The following is a 20,066-nucleotide window of genomic DNA, read 5'->3' as shown; positions in this document are numbered from 1 at the left end:
TATACTAGATGAGCAATATCTATTTCAATTTAGGATATAAGTTTTCTTTCTTATATTCAATATTTCATGGTTGTAGAAGTATTAGCAGAAGTATTTTTTCAATTCACGTGTATGTTTTTATTGCATCAAGAGGTTATAATCAGTTATTTTTATTTAATCTGAAATGGAACAAAACTCTACTGTTTCTTTTATAAGTACTCCTGGTTTTTGTTCTGATTGTGGATCAATTTTACCATTATTAGGTGATAAAGGAAATGTAACATGTTATGCTTGCAAAAGGATATGGGGTCCTGAAGGTATTTATTATTTATTTATAATTTTTATTTTTATTATTTTAAATTTCTCTTGTTTCACTTAAAAAAATTAAATTATTAAAGAATGAAATTTTTATTTTAAGAATGAATTATTTACTATATTAAATAATTCTAAAGAATTATTTTTAAATAATAAATTTTTATTATTAGCTTTTGGAGATATGTCAATGTCTTATACTATTCATTTTAATAAGACAAATGTTTATGCTCTATCAAAACAAAATGACGAAAAAGAAGAAGCAGAAGGACCAATTGTTGAAAGAAAATGTCCTCAATGTCAAAATGATAAAATGTCATACGCTACATTGCAATTGAGATCAGCAGATGAAGGACAAACAGTATTTTATACATGTACTAAGTGCAAGTATGTTTTTTTAATATTATTTAAGCATAAAAAATAATTTTTGGAGAAAGAATTTTTTTATGAATATGATTTTTTGCAAGAAGAAGTATTTAAATATATTTTGTTTTCAGATTTAAAGAGACAGAGAATTCATAATATAAATTTTTATTGTACATTTTAATTTGTACATTCAACGTTCCTTATTTAATTGATTGGTAAATGATCATCAAAACATAACACTCTGTGTTAATAAAACATAGAGCTTTATTCATAATACACTTAACAAATATCAATGAATAGATAATAATAATAATAATAATAATAATAATAGTAATAGTAATAATAATAATAATAATAGTAATAATAATAATCATTATTATAATAATTTTATGTAATACTGTTAATTTATCATTACATTCTTCGTAATTATGCATGGTTGAAAATTTTGTAATAATGTATTTTTATTGTATATATTTGATTAAATATTTTGTACAATATATTGGAATAAAAGATTAACAATTAGTTTGAGAAATTCCTATTAATCTGTCTTTGAAACCATTATAGTGGTCCTTTCATTATAAAATTTTTGTATTTAAAGTACATTGGTTAAACTACCAGGGTAGACTTAAATGTTAAATATTAATCGCGATAATGTTTTTATATTCCCTTTAATAGTAAAGAGAAATATATGCTCTATTGAGGAATTTTTTAACAACCAGTCCAGCAACTTAATTATATATACAATAGATGTTTTACTATAATAGTATTAAACAGGCTTCTTTATTCTAACATTGATAAAATTAACAAAAAATTAACAAATAATGTTCTTTTACTTATAGATGCATTCAACTTATATCAACTTATATTTTAAACGTTGAAAAAATATTTTTGTAATGTAGAACATATATAATATTTCTAGCTTAAATATTATGTTATTAATGTAAAAAAAAAAAGCGAAAATAATCTCTTGCATAAAACTTATACCACACCACCAAGTTTTGAAATTAAAAAAAAAAAGAAATTAAAAGAAAAAGAAGTATTGAATATTGAATATGCGATCAACGATATCGTTATCTTTCTTTCTTTCAGAGATAAACAATATCCGAGCCGGATACTTATTTTTATTTTTCATAAAACACTCCCTAGAGAGTTTAATTATACTTCATTTCACATAATTCTCACTTGCCTCGCATATAACGCTTGAAACGAAAGAGGAACATGTCTTATAAATTCGTAATTGAATGTACGAATTTTTATCGTTATAATATTTAATAACATTTGTTTATTAACAATATAATATATCTCACAAAAAACATTCGTCTTATTCTCGTCTTATTTTTGAATTATCGGCGATTATACAACGCATTGCATCTGTCATTTTACGAAACTTACTTTTAAAAAATGTTTTCACGAGATGCAATTATACGTTGGCTTAATTATTTATTCATAAGAGGGCTAGAAATTTATATTTTTCGAGCCCATTAGGCCTTCGATAAACGATCTAGTCTCTCCAAAAAAATAGATTAAAAAAATTCTCCAATTCTAGATTTTCTTAACAATCAAAAATTACATTCGACCCAAACGATTCGCAAATAGGTATAAATATATCCTCATTCTAAATAATTAATTCCTATATTCGATCTTCGATTACAATACATATTTTTATGTTTCGATTACAAATATATGAAATTTTTCTTCGTTATTAATTATGAAGAATCGAAAGAAGAACGATATCTTTTTATTTATTACGTTTGAATCGAATGTATTTAATTATTTTTTTCTTTTTTTTTCCTTTTTCAATTATGTACACTAACGCTTCATATTACATATTGTACATCGAATATGTACAAGTGGCAAGGTATTTACAAGTGGAATGTGAGGCAGGTGGCGCAAAGGATCTAGATTGTCATTTTCCCTCGACGCTGTGATCATGAAGCTTCGTAACATTCGTCCAAGAAATTTTCCAACGAGTGATAAAGATGAGCTCGTGATTGAGCGATCCCATGGTCCTCGTCCGTGTATGTCTGTAAAAAAAAAAAAAAAAAAAATAAAAGAAAATTAAATTTTTATTCCATGGCGAATAATCTTTTTAATAAACGTTTTTAATCTCACTTGAAAATCATTAACGCGATGAAATAATACAAACGATCTGTTTATTTGGAAGGAACAAATAATGTCGATTGCAATGAAAACACAACTGTAATTGTCATTTAAATAAAAGCGAAACTTAAGCGAAACAGTGGGAATTTATTCACACGGAATAAAACTGTTCTTCGCATGCGCTTTGTAGATTTTAATCGTGAATATTAAACTCCATGAACCGGGCAGGAAGCACGTAGATGAATGCTAAGCATAATAATTTCGTAAGCTTTTTGAAATAATACGAAGCGAAATGACACGTTCCTGTCTTTTTTTCTCTTTAACATATATTTGTGCTTCGCTCATTTTCAGAAATAAACGAAAATCTTCAGAATACCGTACCTGTTGCCTGAACAGAATATCCTTTTGCTCGAGAACCTTGGCGAGCAACAAAGATTGCTGATAGTGCACGTTATCGTCCAGAGTGCCGTGGATCAAGTAATACATCTTTGTTTTAATGTTATCCACTTTGTTCAATAGTTGACCTTGCTCGTAACCGTGCAAGTTGTCGGAAGGCAAACCCATGAACCGTTCCGTGTATATCGAATCTGTAATCGATCATCGAATTTTTTATAAACATCTCATCAACTTAATTTTCCTATTTTTTATTTCATTATTTTCAATACTAAATAAATTCCAATCGTTTTATAGTTATATGGATGAATGATCGAATTATTTTCTTTTGTTTTATACACGCATGGATTATATATATAGGAATGTTAATATATTGATAGGCGATTCTTCAATTAATCATAAATTAAGCTCAATAGATATTTCTATATTAATTAATTTTTCTTTGTTTTAATCTCTAGAATCAATCTTTCAGAAATGTCACACGAATAAATTAACGCTTTACACGCGTATTTATCGTCGAAAAGGAAAATTCGTCTCAAAGTGTTTCGCAGTTAAAAAATATCCGTGAGCAAATATTTCTACGATACTAATAATTTAAAAATTCCATTGTAATAAAAAATTTAACGTTGAGAATATAAGTGACAGCAATCTACGAGTTTTTCAGCAGTTTAATTAAAAATATCCAACATCCAAAGGAAAATCTCGTTGAGAGGTTCTTTTTGCCACAGAGGGTGGGACAAACAAAACGACACGCTTCGCGCGTAATCGCGCCTGTGAATTACATCCGGCATGTCACTTAATTAATCCGCGAGCTTGTCTGGAAATTGCTTCATGCGTATAGCGCTACTGTACACGGTGCAGGTATTAATTATTTTGAAATTACAAAAATTCATCGAACTTAAAAATCGAAAGATTAAATATAGGACTATTTCCTTCGTGCGATAAGTTCTGAAAAATTATTTACTGTCACTTATATCGCAGGCAAATTTAAATTTTAACTTTTGAATCAGCAATTATCGTTGCACGTGAAAGATATCGTGCACGAAAAATAAAAATAAAAATCCACGAATCAAGATATCAGCGTAAAATGTTTATTTATTCTATTCCATATATAAACGATGCTAAAAATATTAATATTATCATTATGGCGAAAGATTGAGAAATAAGTTTAATCCGAAAAAGATCTACGATATAAAACTGAAGGATTTTACATTTTTTCAAAAATAATTTTCTCTACGTTCGAAGAATTTCTACGTTAAATTTAGAGAAATAAAAAAAAAGAAAACGGTGGAAAAATCAAAGAATTTTCAAAGGAAATCTTCGAAATTAATCATGCGAAAAATAATTGAATCGTTCAATGGCCTACGAATAGCCCCATTTAATAGAACATTTACGCTCGATGATTTATAGCGGTGAAGTGCGGTAGCAGCATTTTCTTCCGTTAACTGTTGCGGAGGAACCGTCCGTTTCCGATTACGATCGTTCGACGAGCATTTTCGATTCGATTTCGCATGGAATTCAATTCCAGGAACGATAGTTTTTGCGTTGTACATACTATATGTATATATATTTTTCTTCTTTTATTACGACTGATTAAGCAAGTCAAGCGAAATGAAGCAGTAACGCGAATCGAAAATTCTTTCCGTGGAAATGTTTACAACGAAGAGGAGGGCTTGTTTCTCCCGTAAATTAAAAATAAAAAAAAAAAATTAAATTAAATTTTCGAATTATAAGAATTTTTTCCCAAACGAACATACATTCATCGATATCGCATTAATGATCTTTAATTAGCGCGTGAGTGTAAATTATCTCGTCCCGAGAAATTATATTATAATTATCATTCCAATAAATATTTACTGCGTCGATATACTGGTAATTAATGTACAAATAATGAATTTATTATTTTCGCATGCATCGTTATACATATGTTCTCTATCTGTATATTTGTTTATTATGTGTAATAATTTTATTAAATTTACTTTTTCTAATTCGGTAAAAAAGAGAAAAAAAAGGAAAAGAAATGACAAAGAAATATTTAAATAAAAAAAATGAGAGAGTGATGAGCAATAATTCATATTATTACATTACATTCCGCGTTTTATTTCGTATTACTAATCCTTTAAACAGTCAAATATATCACGATAAAAAAAATTGTATAGTGGAAACATATATACATGCATCGTAATGTATATTATTATTATTAGAGAAATATAATATAGATGATATAAAAAGAATACAAGATTAATATAACAATATAATAAAGATGAAAGATCAATATATTGATGCTCGAGTTTAATACATACATTTAAAATAAATTATATGGAATAACAGATAATATATTTTGGATATAAGAAGATTGATATATCAGCTTTCTTGCCCCCTAAAATTTATTTCCAAAAGCATTGAAATATTTGTCTCCGAAAATTTCAATAAACGCGTGTAATATATGTATCACAATTCACGTATCTCGATGCACGATATTGTATCTTTAATATATTCAAATATGACTTCCAATGTCTATAAAATTTATAAAAAAAAAAAAGGAGAACATAAATGAATAATCAATTATCTATAAAAGTGAAAATTTTTCGTTCAAGAAAAAAATGAAAGAGAGAAACAAGAAGAACGCAACAATCGATATCCTTCAAGAAAGAAAGAGAGGAAGAGGCGAAATGTTCGTGTTAAAAATGTGCATCGAGGAGGAAGATCGAGCGTTCCTCGTTGCGATAGGGACGATCCCGAACGATGATTTCTCGACGAGGAAATAAATCTGATATCTTGAAATGCGAGCGTAGCCAGTTGCGACAAGACCTCGACAATAATTGAATCGATCGAGGCTGAAACGAACCGTCGACGAGTCCGACTTCTCGTCTTCCCCTCCTCTTCGATACTTACACTTCTACCATGCAAATCATCGTGACCTGGTTGCTTGGTGCATCGCGATCAGAAATCGAACATTTTCTATCTTGCGCTTAATTCAAAGTTTCATTTTGATACACGGTACGTTTAAGCGTTTGTTCCAGTCTTTCAATGATCGCTAAATATTAAATACACGATTGGAAATTACCCAAAGACACATTCCACTTATTCCTCGGATGCAAATATTCTCCGTGCAGAGGGAATTTCGCAAGATCGAACAAAAGGTTTAACGAGGTTTGCAGTTGAAATAGGGACGGATTCGATATTCGTTATGCATCGACGGCGGTGACCAAATGAAGGATAATATTCTTCGATAAATTTAACGAAATTGAGCTCGTGTATCAGAAAGGACGAGGCGGAGCAGAATTCGCCAAGTATCGTTGAATTTTTTCGTCTTTAACCAAGGGTATAAATTTAACGTAGATACGTAAAAATTGAGGAAATATAAAAGATGGAGCAGGATAATGTAGGATGTTGAATTGAATGTTAAATATTCGGTAAAAGATAAAGGAAACAATGAAATAACGATAAAGTATGCGGTATTCAACCGGATGAAAATATTATCTCTCGTAGACGTACCGTAAAGAGCCCAATCTGTTACAGGTGCCACGGACATGCCGCACTTGAAGACTCCGTGATAATCCATGGCGAGCGTCATTCCCGTCGCGTATCCACCATAACTCCAACCCCATATCGCCGTCCTGGTACGGTCGATGAATGGAAGCTTGTCTTGCAAGTACCTGCAATCGACGGGGAAATCGTCCATGACGTTAAATCGTTGGTTGATAAAACCAGGAAAAACGTCGAAATTATTAAAATCCTTAATCCATACGTTTAACGACAAACATTTACCCGTTTTGAATCAATATTATCAAAGCGCGTTTATTTATCCGATTTCAAAATCAAACAAAAATGAAATGGATAAACAGAGGTGAAAAAAAAAAATTCGAAAAGTAAATATCATCGAGTAAAATAGTTGGTTTTAATATCGCAATATGACAGCGGTGTAATCCGCGCCATCTTATGACGACATATCGATCGAGCCACTTAACCTAACCTCTCTCCTCGAAATATTCTTTCTCTAACTTCCTTAATCCATTTATCCACGCCCGTCCATCGAATTTTATCGAATTCTCCTTGATAAATGCGGAAGCAGATGCCTCTCTATAGTCGATCAGCTAGTCTTCCTAGATCAAATTCCTAGATCCATCTTCCTTATCGAACGTCCGCGAAATCTTGGCCGAGATTTCCATATGTCGGATGCGGTTACAAAAATTGGTTCCGTGTTTTACAAGTTCTCTCGAGGCGAGAACAGCCACTCGATCTGCCGGTGTATCTATTTTTCAACCAGATGCCAGGAACATGGGATCCCCTTTCACTCTGAGCGAAATCCATCTTCCTTGAGCGCGAGGACACTCGGATCGGGATGCATAAATGCATCTGATGGACGAACCACTATTCATTTTATCCGGTTATCCTTTAAAAAATGATTTTTACCAGTTGTTCTGGCAACCAGATCAAATTTTAGAACATGTTTCCTTTCCTTCCCTTCTATCCATTTTTGCTGGCAAATCGATTTTCACAGCTCGAGATAGCTTAACGGCCATTTGGATATAGATATTTTTCAGAAGCTTCTCGACACGTCGAGCGTATTCTCTGCCGATCATACATGCGAGTTTGTTGATGGAAAACAAGTTTATGAAAAAGAGGAGGAAAAAGGCGGAGAAAGTTCTTAGAAGCGGTCCATGGATAATGCGAAAAATATGCGATTTCTTGGATTAATTGCCCCTGACTACAGTTTCATCATTTGCTATTTTCTCAACTTGTATTTTTAATATCTAAGTTTCTTTTTTTAATTTTAATTAATTTTAATTTTGATATAACGAATCAATACAATTGATTGAAGATACGCATTTCACTAATATTTCTAATTAAAACATTCACACATTTAGCATCGAAACAGGAGAAATATTAACAACTATCTAATCTAATCTCGTTTTATATATTTTTGCGCAGTTCATTACCTTTCTATTCACGATCGGTCAACATAGACTGCTGGAAACTATAAACGGCGCCCAGCTAAAGTTCTACCGCCGATTGCAAATCTATTAATAGCGGAACAGGGGATCTGAAGTTAGCAGCTCCCTTAACTTATATAACAATTATATCCTCCGGATCAGGACTCGAAACGTGGAGGCGATACGGGAGCTCCCCCGGATAAAGGTGGACGGGACATCCAAACCCTGTTAGTTCCCAAGTAGAATATCCTGTCGCCAATCAACGCAACAGCCTCCCCTTTAAAGTAACCCCTACAGTCTCGCATGGCCTCAGGATACGAAAAGCGAGGGGCAGAAATCAGAGGGTTATACCAGATGCCTCGGCCCGGTTTCCCAAAGGACTATGACCCAGGACCTTAAACTCCACCCTGATCCACCCTCTCCCTCCGCACTGCGTCATTCCGGCTACAACTGGATCTGGGTTAGCCGGTTCAAATCAAAGTTATGAAGGGTATTTCGCGTACGGCTGTCCACAGTTGTGGATCACGAAAATCGAACTTGGATCTCCAAGATGGATTGCTTGATCTTTTGGAAACGATCCAAACCCATTATTATTGTGCAATTGGGAAATGATGGGAAAGTGATGCGTGATTCTGTGTTCGAATTGGAAAGTGTAACAGTTGTGATTGTTAAGTCGAAAGTATTAGATCGGTGAAAAGGGAGGTTTCGAGGATCGTTTATTTTTTGGAAAGAGAGTTTTTCTTTTCAGGGGGATAAGTATCTTAAGCGTCTATTATGTGGTGTATGGTGTATTGTTCATTTTGATTTATGATTTTTTTCTTTTAGAAAGATACATCTTTCTGATATTGTTTTGTTTGTTGCAGGATTTACGTGGATCGAGAGGGATGATGCGTGGTCTGAAGGGATAAGATAAGAAGATAAGAAGCTGGACAAAGCTAGATCCTGTAATTTTTGTCATGTATAGCCTTTGAATTTGCTTTTACATGTTCGAATTGATTGTTCTTTGATAAATACGTTCATATAACGTCACAACTTTTAATAAAAATTACGAATTTTTTGATTAATCCAATAATTTTTTTTATCGCAGAATATATCATTAAATCAAAAGTATGTGTATTGGATAAAAGAAATAAAAATTTAGGGTATTAATATATCGGTGGAATATTTCTCAGAACGTTGATTTTAACAAATATAAAAGTTGTTGCATAAAGCTTGTTCTTAAAATTAACAAAAATGTTCTATAAATATATTAACATTTTGTATCTTTTTATGGTGCAATATCTTTTTCGCTGATAAAAATATTTTAATGCGACGAAGGTAAGAAAAAATTAAAAAATTCAGAAGATGCTTGTAATATTTCTCCTTGAATATCCATTAGATTGCGCGTAAATGAAATGATTTTACAAATGTGTAAAATTCAAATTCGGAATTTATGATTTTAATATGTAACTATTGTGTCGTATTTAATATGTATTAAATATATTGTTAAATAACATTTGTCACGCGTCAAAACTCGAAATTAGTTAAATACATCTTGAATATCGTTTTATTAATTATTTTATTACGAAAGAGTAAATTGTATATTATAATAAAATGTGATTCGACGTCAAATTCAAAATAATAATGAATTTGTTGTACAAATATTTTGAACATAACGCGTAAAAGTTAATAATTTCAAAAAGGTTATATTAAGAGAATATACGATCTGCTGAAAATTGATGTTGAAAGTATAAATTGGAAAATATAAACAGTAAAAAGTAAATTAATTAATTGGAATATTAATCGTAATAATTTATATAAATAATAATTAATTAAAATTTAATTGCAATAATTTTAACCTCGTTGACGAGATACCAATATTGAATTTGTTGTAAATTTTTTAATTAATATTATTTTTGATAAGTTCCAAAAGGATTGAAAAAAAGTCGTTCATTTTATCCGTTGATAACGATAGATATTTTAATATATCATCGAATAAAAATTCATTTTTAGTTCTTTAACTTTTCGATTATATTCTATTCTTTTTTTTTTTTATCAATTAAGAAATTTAAAAACCAAACAAGCAAAAAAAAATTGCCTTTTCTCTATACAAATATTTTATCTATTTTATTCTTTTTCCGTTTATCCGTTTTATATCCTTTATCTATACAAATATTAAAATTTATGGCGGATAATTACAGTTAAAATGAAGTTCCCATAGTTTCAAATATTTAACAAAGAAAAGATATAACGACAAATGATAAAAATAGAGATTCTGTTTCGTATTTCTATGCCTTTATATCTTAAAATTATTTATAAAAAAGAACTTTTACATAAAAAAATGAAATTCTTCTCTCCGAATCTAACTTCGAAATTCATGTAAAATCTTTCTTATAAAAGATTTTATAAACTGAAAACCATTTTTAAATAGACGCAGATGCAGAAAAATATAAATAAATATTTCCGTCGAGCAGCGTTAAATTTCAAAAAAAAAAAAAAAGAAATTGAAAGAGATAAAGGATGAAAAACAATTAGAAAAAGAAAAAAAATTGTACACAGCATCGCGATTTAAACGAAATCCAAAAGATGGGTGACCAAAGGGAGGGGTATCGCGATAGATTTCCGCTTCGGTCAACCGGAAGACGAATTCGACATCGGCGTGGAAAATACGAGAAAGAGGTAAAAGGGTGCCCGGTTTCTTCCAATCTTTGCCACAGCCATTGTCTCGTCGAGTCTCGCGTGCTCGATAATAATGGTTCCGCAGGGAACGAAAGGCCATACGGTTACCCATAGAGAAATAGCAGCGTGGCCCTCACCAAGCGAATTCCTTTTTTCGCGAAATTTATTTACCTCGTAAATCGACCAACCAGCCAACCTCCTCCGTTGAATTCTATTCCTTTGGATTACCAATGGTTATTTTCTCTCTCTCTCTCTCTCTCTCCTCCAGTTTCCTTTTCCAGTTCTCCCCCATCTCGAGCATCGATCTCTTAGAATTTCATTTTTCGAACGAAGCACGCGGCTGCGTTGTTTTCGATCCACACTTTTAACGAACCACTCGTAAACAGGGCCATGCTCCACTTTGCTGCACCGCGACTCTCGATCGATCTTATGCGCTTCCATGTGTCGTGTCACTCTTCCAAGTGAAATGGACCAGAAAATTTTGACGATCTTTCGAAGAATCGATGGAGGGGGAAGGGATTATTCTTTGCGAGAGAAATTTATGGAATGATGGATAGAAAGAGATTAGGTACGAAATGGTCAAGTGTATAGAGTTAAATTGTTGAGAAATAAATATCGAGCAAAAATATATACAGCATAATAGATGAATTTTCGTATTCCATTTTTCTTGAAAATTGATGTTTCAATTAAAAATCTATCTTTATATAGGAATTCAATTGATCTTAATTTGTATTTGAAAAATCTTCAAACTTGATCTACTCGATTTATTTTGAGAAAACTCATTTGTACGATGAATTATACACGATATTATAACAAACAGTAACAAAAAATGATATTAAAGATAATCGAATTTTCAATTGATGAAATTTTCATTTTTAAAATAAGATCAGAAAGAAAGAAGAAAGAAAAACAAGGAAGATAAGAAATTTCTATGGTGAATAATTAGCAAACAAACGCGAATTTTTTTTAATTCGTAGATATAAGTATAATATATAAGTTTCTTCAATTTTACTTAAAATAGTACGCATATAAAGGAGAAAAGATATTAAATTGCCATTTCTGGTCACATCGAAGAGAATCGTTACTTTAAGGTGCCAAAGTGGTTTGAAGTTTAATCAAACTTTCGAAATCTCAGTTGTTCTTGTTTGTCGACCGACGTATCGGAATCTTTATTCTGATACTGACGAATAAAAAAGATTGAGAAAGTTTTCATTCGCAGAATTTTTCCTTAATTAGGATCTAATCGATTTCCCAATCACGATTTATCTCGTATGAAAAATAAGATTATTTCTCGAAGTGAAACGCGAAATTTGAAAATTTTCTCGGATCCCTTCACCGTTTATTTGTTAAATCGATCGTGCAAATTATTTTTTTTTCGCAAAGCATACGTTCCTCTATCGTTTCCATTATTCTATTATTATTACCAATATTATTATTCGTTCGTAGATATTCATTATTATTCCATAATGTGATTTTCCATTTTATTTTATTTCATTATTCCTTCCCGGTTTATTTCTATTTTTTATCGAATGGTTTCATTGTAGCGCGATTTTATCAAAGGCCCCTCTCGAAAAGAAACGAGATAAAAAAAATGCAATCGCGTGGAGAGTCAATGACGATCGTCAAAACATCGGCGGCCAACAAGGGTTAAGTTTGTTTCCATTCCATTTTTATTTTTTCGTGCCTCCTCTTTTTTTCGGTTTTTCCCCACTAGTTTCCACTCCTCTCCCTCGTTCTTTGTCAACTTGTTTTTCATGGACTCGTGCATTTTGTTTCTTTTTCTTTCTTTCCCTCTCTTTTTTCTTTCTTTTTTTTTTTAATTAAGGATTAGTTTGCGCAAACCGACACACGCGTTTAGGATCGATCCAAGAGTGAATAGAAGGGAAACATATACATGCACGTATGTATATAATATATATATATATAGAGAGAGAGAAAAAGAGAAAGAGAGAAAGAGGAGAGAGTGAACACGATAAATTGAAATCCGAGGTTCTCGAAAATAATCGAGCCGTCGTTTTTTTCCGACGAACGCGTCCTCTCCATCTCCTCGAGCATCGCGCTGAAATTTTTCACCTCTATCCGCCACCGGCATTGTGATCCCACGTTTTAACGGAACAACCAATCGAAGAAGGGTGCCCCGGCTGAATTGATCCGCCACAAAAAAATTCCCTTTTTCAATCGGTAAAAATCTTTCCTTTCTCTCCATTTTACATCTCTATTTTCGTCCCCCCTTCCCCAACCGCTCTCGCCAACCGTGTGTCCCCTCGCGATTATTTTTAATCGAGCAATCAAACCTTCTTATTCTCCCGATTCCGAAAATTAAATGCACCAATTAAATATCAGAAATAAAATGGTTTAGATCGTAATTTTAAATTTATTAATTTTCATCCGTTTATTTGATCGGTTTATCTAATCCCTTGGTAATCAAATGGATAATTAATTACGGCAGAAGGATCTGTTTGATATTGATAATGAAAATTCTTTTGTAACTTAACTGTTTACTTGGCAATGTTTAATCGAAATGTATTATAAACCAAACATTGCTGTACGTATATCAAGGATATTATTACCATTTTCCGAATTATCATATCGTAACGTTTCCCTTTAAACGTTTTAAAATTTATTATTATCGCTATTATCGTTATCAGAGAGGCAATTAAAATATTTCGTAGCAAATGATCGTGACGCAGTTTCATTTTATTATCATTCGTTTTAAAATATTTTCGAAATTATCAGAAAGGACATTATTATCCAGCGACAATTGCTATTAATTAACAGCATTAAAGATGAGAGTGGCAATATTTCTTAATTTCGCGTTTGTGATGACATCGATTAACAGAGACTTATAAGCTATTCTAAGCGATATCGAATAATCTATTTATATAAGCTCGTAAGTTCATTCGAGTGAATTTATCCCTAAAGTTGTGAACAATTAAAAAAGAATAGAAATAGAATAGCTACTAATTCTTGTCCATTTCTTTTTCAGGATCCAGATATGGATATTAACCAGTCATCGGAAGAGAAATTGAATCACGAAGATTCTTTCGTCATCGTGGATAACCGAATTCGAACGACGGCTCGCACGCTTCATTGTTTTCGACATCGGTCCAGACCACTTTGTGGCCTATGTTTAATTAACTTGGACGATGGTAGATGCTCGAGACGGATTCAGTTCAAAGAGAGGTAAGACGAGAGAGACAGATAGAATGGCGCTAATGATAATGCAACGTAATGATAATTCCATCTTTTAATTTATTATTAACACGCCATTATTATTAATTAGCTCGGCGTATCTCCCGTAAATAATCCCTCCTCTTTTCCTCTCTATACCTTTACTTCGATTCAAGCCACCATTTTCGTTCCTCCATTTTTTCTTTTTTCCTTTTTTCTTACCTCTCATTTCTATTCTATGAATTTTCTTATGTTACTGCGCACTTTGTATCCCCTTTCGTACATCTTTCCACTTTATATCGTTTCACTCAACGTTTCCCGATCCGTTTCTCGCTTTCCCTTTCGCTTCTCATTGCATCCGATTTGAATAACGTTTCTGGCCAATTTTTCACGCTCGTGTTATAAAAAAAAAAAAGAAAAAGAAGAAAGACGGAATCTTTTCCGAAACGAGACCGGGCCAGTGAATCATTCCTCGACGTGGACGTAATAATTCATTCTCAGACTCTCGATTTTTAGACCCTTCGTCCCTAAATGGAAATCACGAGGAAAAAGAAAAAAGAAGAAGAGAACTTATCTCTCGATCAGGGTTGGTTACTCGCCGATCGAGCTTACCAGGAATAGCAACATCGATGGTTCAACGATGGAACAAAGGCTTGTAAAAAAAGCAACGAGAAAACGAGCTCGAGAATGGGCGAGGGGGGAGAAAGAGGATGGAAGAATCGGGACGCGTGAAGCCGCAAAAGAGGCGGGATACCGATGGGACTAATTTTCGTGATTCTTTTAAAATTGCTGTTTTACCTCACCTTTCATGGATATTAAACGAAAGGGAACTTTTCCTTTCCGGGTTAATCTAACTGGGTTTCCTCTCCTTTTTTAAACATTTACGTTCCCGTGGAATTGTTCTGTGATTACTATCGAGTGGGGGGATAACGAACGCCAAATATTGGAAACTCTCGAGTGCAAATGTTTAAATGTAAAAAAAAAAAAAGAAGAAAAGAAAGAAAGAAAAAAGACTAATCTCCCCAGTTTGTTTTCCATGAAAGAGTCTTCTTTTATTTATCGACTCTATCAACCCATTTCCTCCATTGTCATTTCCATCGCTGGAACGGAAGAGAGAGACACAGAGAGAAAGAGAGATGGTTGGACGAAGGAACGAAAAAAAGAAAGAAAGAAAGAAAAAAGGGAAGAAACTGGAAGAAGAACTGTGTTGGGGGACGGGGACGTCGATAAAAAGTGAACGATGTAGGGTGTGGGGAAGATAGGGAGAGCAAGAGCCGCGGCGAAAGGAGGAAAAGGAAAAAAAGAGGGGAAAAGAGAGAAAAGGAAAAACGCGGTGCAAAATAATGGGCGTTGGAAAATAAAAGGGTGAGAGAGAGAGAAGTTGCAAGAAGGAATGATATATAAAAATACACGAAACGAAAAGAAAGGGGGGAGAGGTGGGTGACAGGGATGACGGCCAACACCCCGCGCAATAGGGCAAAAGTTAAAGAGAGCTGGCCGATTCCGCAATCGGTTGGCCGGCTTCCAATTTCACGACTCCCTTTTTCACACAGGGCGAACCACGCTGCAACGGCAAAACATCGCAACGTGGATACCAACACACGGACCATCCCTTCGAGCAGGGGGGAGAGAGGATATCGCCGCGAAATATACAGCTCCTCCTCCGCGTACCGTTCTCCGTTTCGCCGTTCCGTCGATCCTGCCTGAAGATAGCCGAAGCGGAATCAATAAATTCGTGGAAGATAAGCGAGTTAGTTCGGTGTAACTGGCCAGATAAACCATCGATCGATTTCCTTTTTTCTTTTTCTTTTTTTTTTTATTTCTTGGTGGCGTGGATTTTGACGTTCCTTCCTTTGATAGTTGATGATTAATGGCGAGTATGGAGATTATTGCTGAGGTGGATGTTTCGAGAGATAGAGATAGGGCGATTGAGTTTTTTTAGATGAGAGCTTTCGCTCGATGATCAATTTTGCGTGTACGTACAGTGATGGACGAAAGTTCTTTTTTCCTTTTTTTTTAAATTTGAACGAGTCGAGCTTTCTTTTTTGAAACTGAAGGATTTTTTGAGCAAGAAATTGTTAAGCTACTAATCGAAAGTAAGCGATTTTACAACTTTCTTTTTCATCCGAATTTGTAACGGAAATTAAAACAAAGATACTTTCCACATTGGACTCCGATCAATTGCGACTCAAAAAAATTGATTCGATTATTTTAATCGACTTCTTTGTAATTCGTTTCTCTTTTCGCAGCTACTGTTACTTGACGCAACAAATCTCGCATTATATTCGAATCCACGCGAGACAGGAATACAATTGGAACTGGGGCTAATTCGAAATCGATCATTCGAGGGGGGAGAGGGAAGTAGGGGAAAGAAGTTTCGTCGTGAGAAGACGCGAATTCGGCGGAACAAGGTTCGGACGTGGCGCTAGTTTGTTAGGTGGATTAGCGGATTACCGCGTCTGATGGCGATAAGTCAGCGTCTGGCAGGGGTGTCACGACGACAGCTCTGCCTCCACCCCCTCCCCTAGTAATTAGATTCGCCTACCTAGTTGTGCTCGGAGAATTTTAAGAAAGGCTATTATCGTTGTTCCCCATCGATCGCGCTTCCTTTCTGTTTATTCGCCGCGCTTATTCGATTCTTTGACGGAAAGCAAGAAAGAGAAAAAAGAGAGAAGAAAATAGGAAGGTTTGAATTTTCGAGGAACGTGAGGGCGGGATGGAAAAAAGGAAAAAAAGAAACGAGTCCGTCGTTTCTGAGTCGTTAATTTTGCACGCGTCGCGGGTTCAGTTCCGCGTTGCGGCGAGGCTTGGCAACTTTTTCGCCCGCATAGCCCTCTCCCTTTGGCTGGCGATCGTTGTCCGACGAACTCGAGTATAATTTCGCTTGTTTCGCCCCTCTTTAATGCGGAACTCCGAGGTGACGAATGTCGGGCGAATCGGGTGAATTTTTACAAATGTTATAAATGAACTTTGTGCGCGCAGAGAGAAAGAGAGAGAAAGAGAGAGAGAGAGATAAATATTAGTACGAGCACGGTGATTAAGTGGCGTTGAAAAAAAGAAATGGAATTACGTGGAGATATTTAACAAGGGTGTTAATTTAATTTTGAATTTCCTTAATGGGTTTCTGAGCATTTCAGGATCGTGAAGCGTGAATTTTAAATTTGTACAAAAAATTTTGGAATTACGAAGAAAAATACGAAATTATGATTATTAATTTTTTTTTCTTTTACCTTCAGAAAAACGTAAGAATTGTGTGATTAATTCTCTTGATCCCATTCGGGGATATTGACACGTATGCATGCATGTGTACGTTCAATTTCTTTTCTTTTTTAAGTTAAAATTATTCTCGATAAAATTAAAAAGGATTCTTCACTTCGATATTTTATTTGACAATCATTGTCTCGAAAAATCAAAGATATATAATCGTATGAATTTCGATTTTTCTTAATTCGAAATTTTTGAATATCGTCTAATATCTTTCCAACATGTTTTCGTTCCATTACTTTTTTTCTTTTTTTTTTTCAAAAATTGAAGAACGTGGATCAAAGTAAAATAATAATTGGAAATGTTAAAATTAGCATAGAAAATAACTCGTGCTATTGGCGATAGTTTCGAGAACTCGATTTACAGAGGCGGCTATAGTTTAATGCTCGCGCAATGTTCGGTCGATTTGATGAAACGTTGAATTTGTACAACGCCTGTTAAACTCGTGTTCCATCAATCGAATAAATCAACCGTTCGCAGAGGAGAAACAGAAGAGAGAGAAAGAGAGAGACGCGAAAAGGGGGGGACACGTCATAAATTGACTTATCCAATGTTGAATGCAATATGTTTGAAATCGCAAAAAAAAAAACAGATTTTTTTACATAAATATATAATAAATCAATCCCTATTTTGTACGTGTCTGCATTAAAAATGCATAGAAACAACAAGGGCAATGCGTCTTTTAGCATTTAAAACGGACAGAAGCGGCGTTCGATAAATTGCATCTGGGAACATTTTACATGTAAATAGAGAAAGAAAGAGAAGGAGTGAGGGAGCGAGAGAGAAAGAGAGTGGGGGAAGTCATAAAACAACGAAATTAGGATCGGCTCCGCGATCAAAGCCCATTTCAAACGACACAACGATAGAACTACGACTATTAAAATCTATTTGCATTTTCCACTTCTTTATAGCCGAATCATCTACATTGGCAATATTTTCTGAAAAAAGGAAAGGAGAGAAAGAGAGAGAGAGAGAGAGAAAAGAAGAAGCAAATTGCATATATTTAAAATTTAAAGCATCAACCCGTTTAAGATGCAAACACGTTTTTTCTAACGAAGAACCCAATTAATTCGAGCCTTTTATACCGCGAACGTGTTCACGAAATCGAACACGAGGGAGCTGAACACGAGATTAGAAAAAACCGTGTCTCGCGATCGTTATGCCTTTGAAACGTTTGTAAATCACGCGTGAACCAAAATAGAATTATCGATTTTGACAATTAGATTCTTTAATAACATGGAAACGGCGAGATTCAATTGGCAATCGTTTAAATATTATATATATATACATATTTAACTCCAAATCGATAAATAAACTTTCGTGAAAACAGACTTAATGTTTCGAAAAAACAATTAGACGCCAATATGGAGCCATATCTGTGGCAATCGATTATTTTAACTGAAGAAAAAACACGTTTAATTATTGATTAATTTTTATTAGTTTTCACGTGGAAAGACACAAAGAGCAATTGCATACACATCGCATTCACAGTCCACGATCAAATGTTACAGAGGCTATGACGAATTAATAAAATCCAACCTAATCATCGTCATATTCCGTTATTACATATTACATCGACTCCATTTCAGAAAACTTCAATTCCCTGTACTCGATCGAGCAATAACAAACATTTGGATAGAATTCATTTGGAAAATTAGATCTCGAACACGATCGTCGAAACAATTGGACGAATAATGCACAATTGAATTAGACGCGTCGCGAAATTAGAATTCCGCTCAAGACGCGCGAAAGAAGGGGATCTCGAGAGATCGTGTCGAAGGATCACGATCGAGTGGAAGGGATCGACGATGCTCACCTGGTAACGTTGATCTGATCCGCGATCTCGACCGTTCCCAAGTTTCGATATCCGGCGAACAGCATACCGTTGTCCATTAAACCGGAGCCACGGCCGTCGATCGTCGCGTAGATGATGCTTTTATTCGTCACAAGATACGTGCCCCAATCGACGTCGAACTTCTCCGTCACCTGATACGAGTCTGGCCCGCCGTATCTGTGGAGAACGGTGTTGCTGATTATTTTCCTCTGCCAATGCTATTTATCACGAATCTACGAGGATTAAGATGATTGGCTCGTTTAAGGATTTATTGTATTATTTTCAGTGAGACAATCTCGAAAATAGAATAGCGAATGATGCTGGTACAATAGCAGTAAAAGTTCACGTAAATGAAATTCGGAGATGCTAAACTTTCACGGTATTAAAATCTTGTTCAAATCGAGCTTTCTTCCTTAAACGTTATTAATCAAACTGAAAGTTTCAACTCGATTTATATATACGATCTATAATTTAATTTCAAATTATTAGAAAAATAATTGCGTCGAACGGATATAGAGATATTATGCGGGGAATATTGTGAAGTAACAGGTATCATAAATGCACGATAATTTGATTAATTGCTAATTAAATAAAAGGCCGTTTATTATCTCTGCAAAAAGTCCATTATCACATGTCTACTATTTACAAATTTACTTCGGAGTATATTCAGGAGATATAATGAGATTCGATGATGATTCACTTGTGATGCGATTTCATTTATCTTTTGATTAAATTCGCGATTACAATATTACGAAGTTACGTATTATCTCGTTGGAAACGAACGATGGAATTTATAATTCCCAATTTTCCTTTCTTTCTTTTTTATCTTCGGTTTAACCGACTTCCAAATGATGAGATTCTGTCGGCGAGTAATAGCAGAGTTTGGATAATCGAAATTCTAAATTTGCAATTTTCTGGGTACACGCGTGAATACACACGCGTGAATGAACAATTACCAAACAATTCCGCCAGAACAGAACCAAGAAAAGCTAATTCAATTTTCCGGTTTAACTTAATTATTCAATCGAATCATGCGTTTCTATTTATACACA

The 20,066-nt window shown here is 33.9% G+C and overlaps 3 protein-coding genes across 15 annotated transcripts in view; 2 read left to right on the top strand and 1 right to left on the bottom strand.

Moving 5' to 3' along the window:
* LOC107998462 (transmembrane protein 164) overlaps positions 1-20,066 on the top strand; it is a 72,467-nt gene that overhangs the window by 9,369 nt on the left and 43,032 nt on the right. For all 3 annotated transcript variants that reach the window (XR_009830685.1, XR_009830686.1, XR_009830687.1), the window contains exon 6: positions 13,732-13,928. The gene's annotated coding sequence lies outside the window, so the exon portion shown is untranslated. The remainder of the gene's footprint in view (positions 1-13,731; positions 13,929-20,066) is intronic.
* Positions 16-1,189, top strand: LOC114576758 (DNA-directed RNA polymerase I subunit RPA12). The gene is made up of 3 exons (XM_028667019.2): positions 16-296; positions 465-678; positions 789-1,189. Exons 1-3 carry the CDS (start codon positions 164-166, stop codon positions 811-813), a joined length of 372 nt encoding a protein of 123 aa, XP_028522820.1. The 5' UTR covers positions 16-163; the 3' UTR covers positions 814-1,189.
* The window catches only part of LOC107994275 (venom dipeptidyl peptidase 4), a 216,983-nt gene continuing 197,814 nt past the window's right edge, over positions 898-20,066 (bottom strand). For all 11 annotated transcript variants that reach the window (XM_062077611.1, XM_062077614.1, XM_062077615.1 and 8 more), the window contains 4 exons: positions 18,997-19,191; positions 6,649-6,809; positions 3,139-3,344; positions 898-2,681 (listed from right to left, as the gene is read on the bottom strand). In XM_062077611.1, the coding sequence (XP_061933595.1) occupies positions 2,586-2,681; positions 3,139-3,344; positions 6,649-6,809; positions 18,997-19,191 (658 nt within the window). In that variant the 3' untranslated portion in view covers positions 898-2,585. The remainder of the gene's footprint in view (positions 2,682-3,138; positions 3,345-6,648; positions 6,810-18,996; positions 19,192-20,066) is intronic.

This window comes from Apis cerana, linkage group LG7 (genome assembly GCF_029169275.1).
Source record: "Apis cerana isolate GH-2021 linkage group LG7, AcerK_1.0, whole genome shotgun sequence".
NCBI classification, from domain to species: domain Eukaryota; kingdom Metazoa; phylum Arthropoda; class Insecta; order Hymenoptera; family Apidae; genus Apis; species Apis cerana.
The sequence above is the reverse complement of the archived record's forward strand: the minus strand, read 5'-3'. Positions and strand labels throughout refer to the sequence as shown.

Coding starts and splice junctions, on each gene's coding strand:
- LOC114576758 (XM_028667019.2), top strand. CDS start 164: ATGGAACAAAACTCTACTGTTTCTTTTATAAGTACTCCTGGTTTTTGT. Junction 297..464: donor AAGGATATGGGGTCCTGAAG/GTATTTATTATT, acceptor TTTTATTATTAG/CTTTTGGAGATATGTCAATG. Junction 679..788: donor TATACATGTACTAAGTGCAA/GTATGTTTTTTT, acceptor TTTTGTTTTCAG/ATTTAAAGAGACAGAGAATT.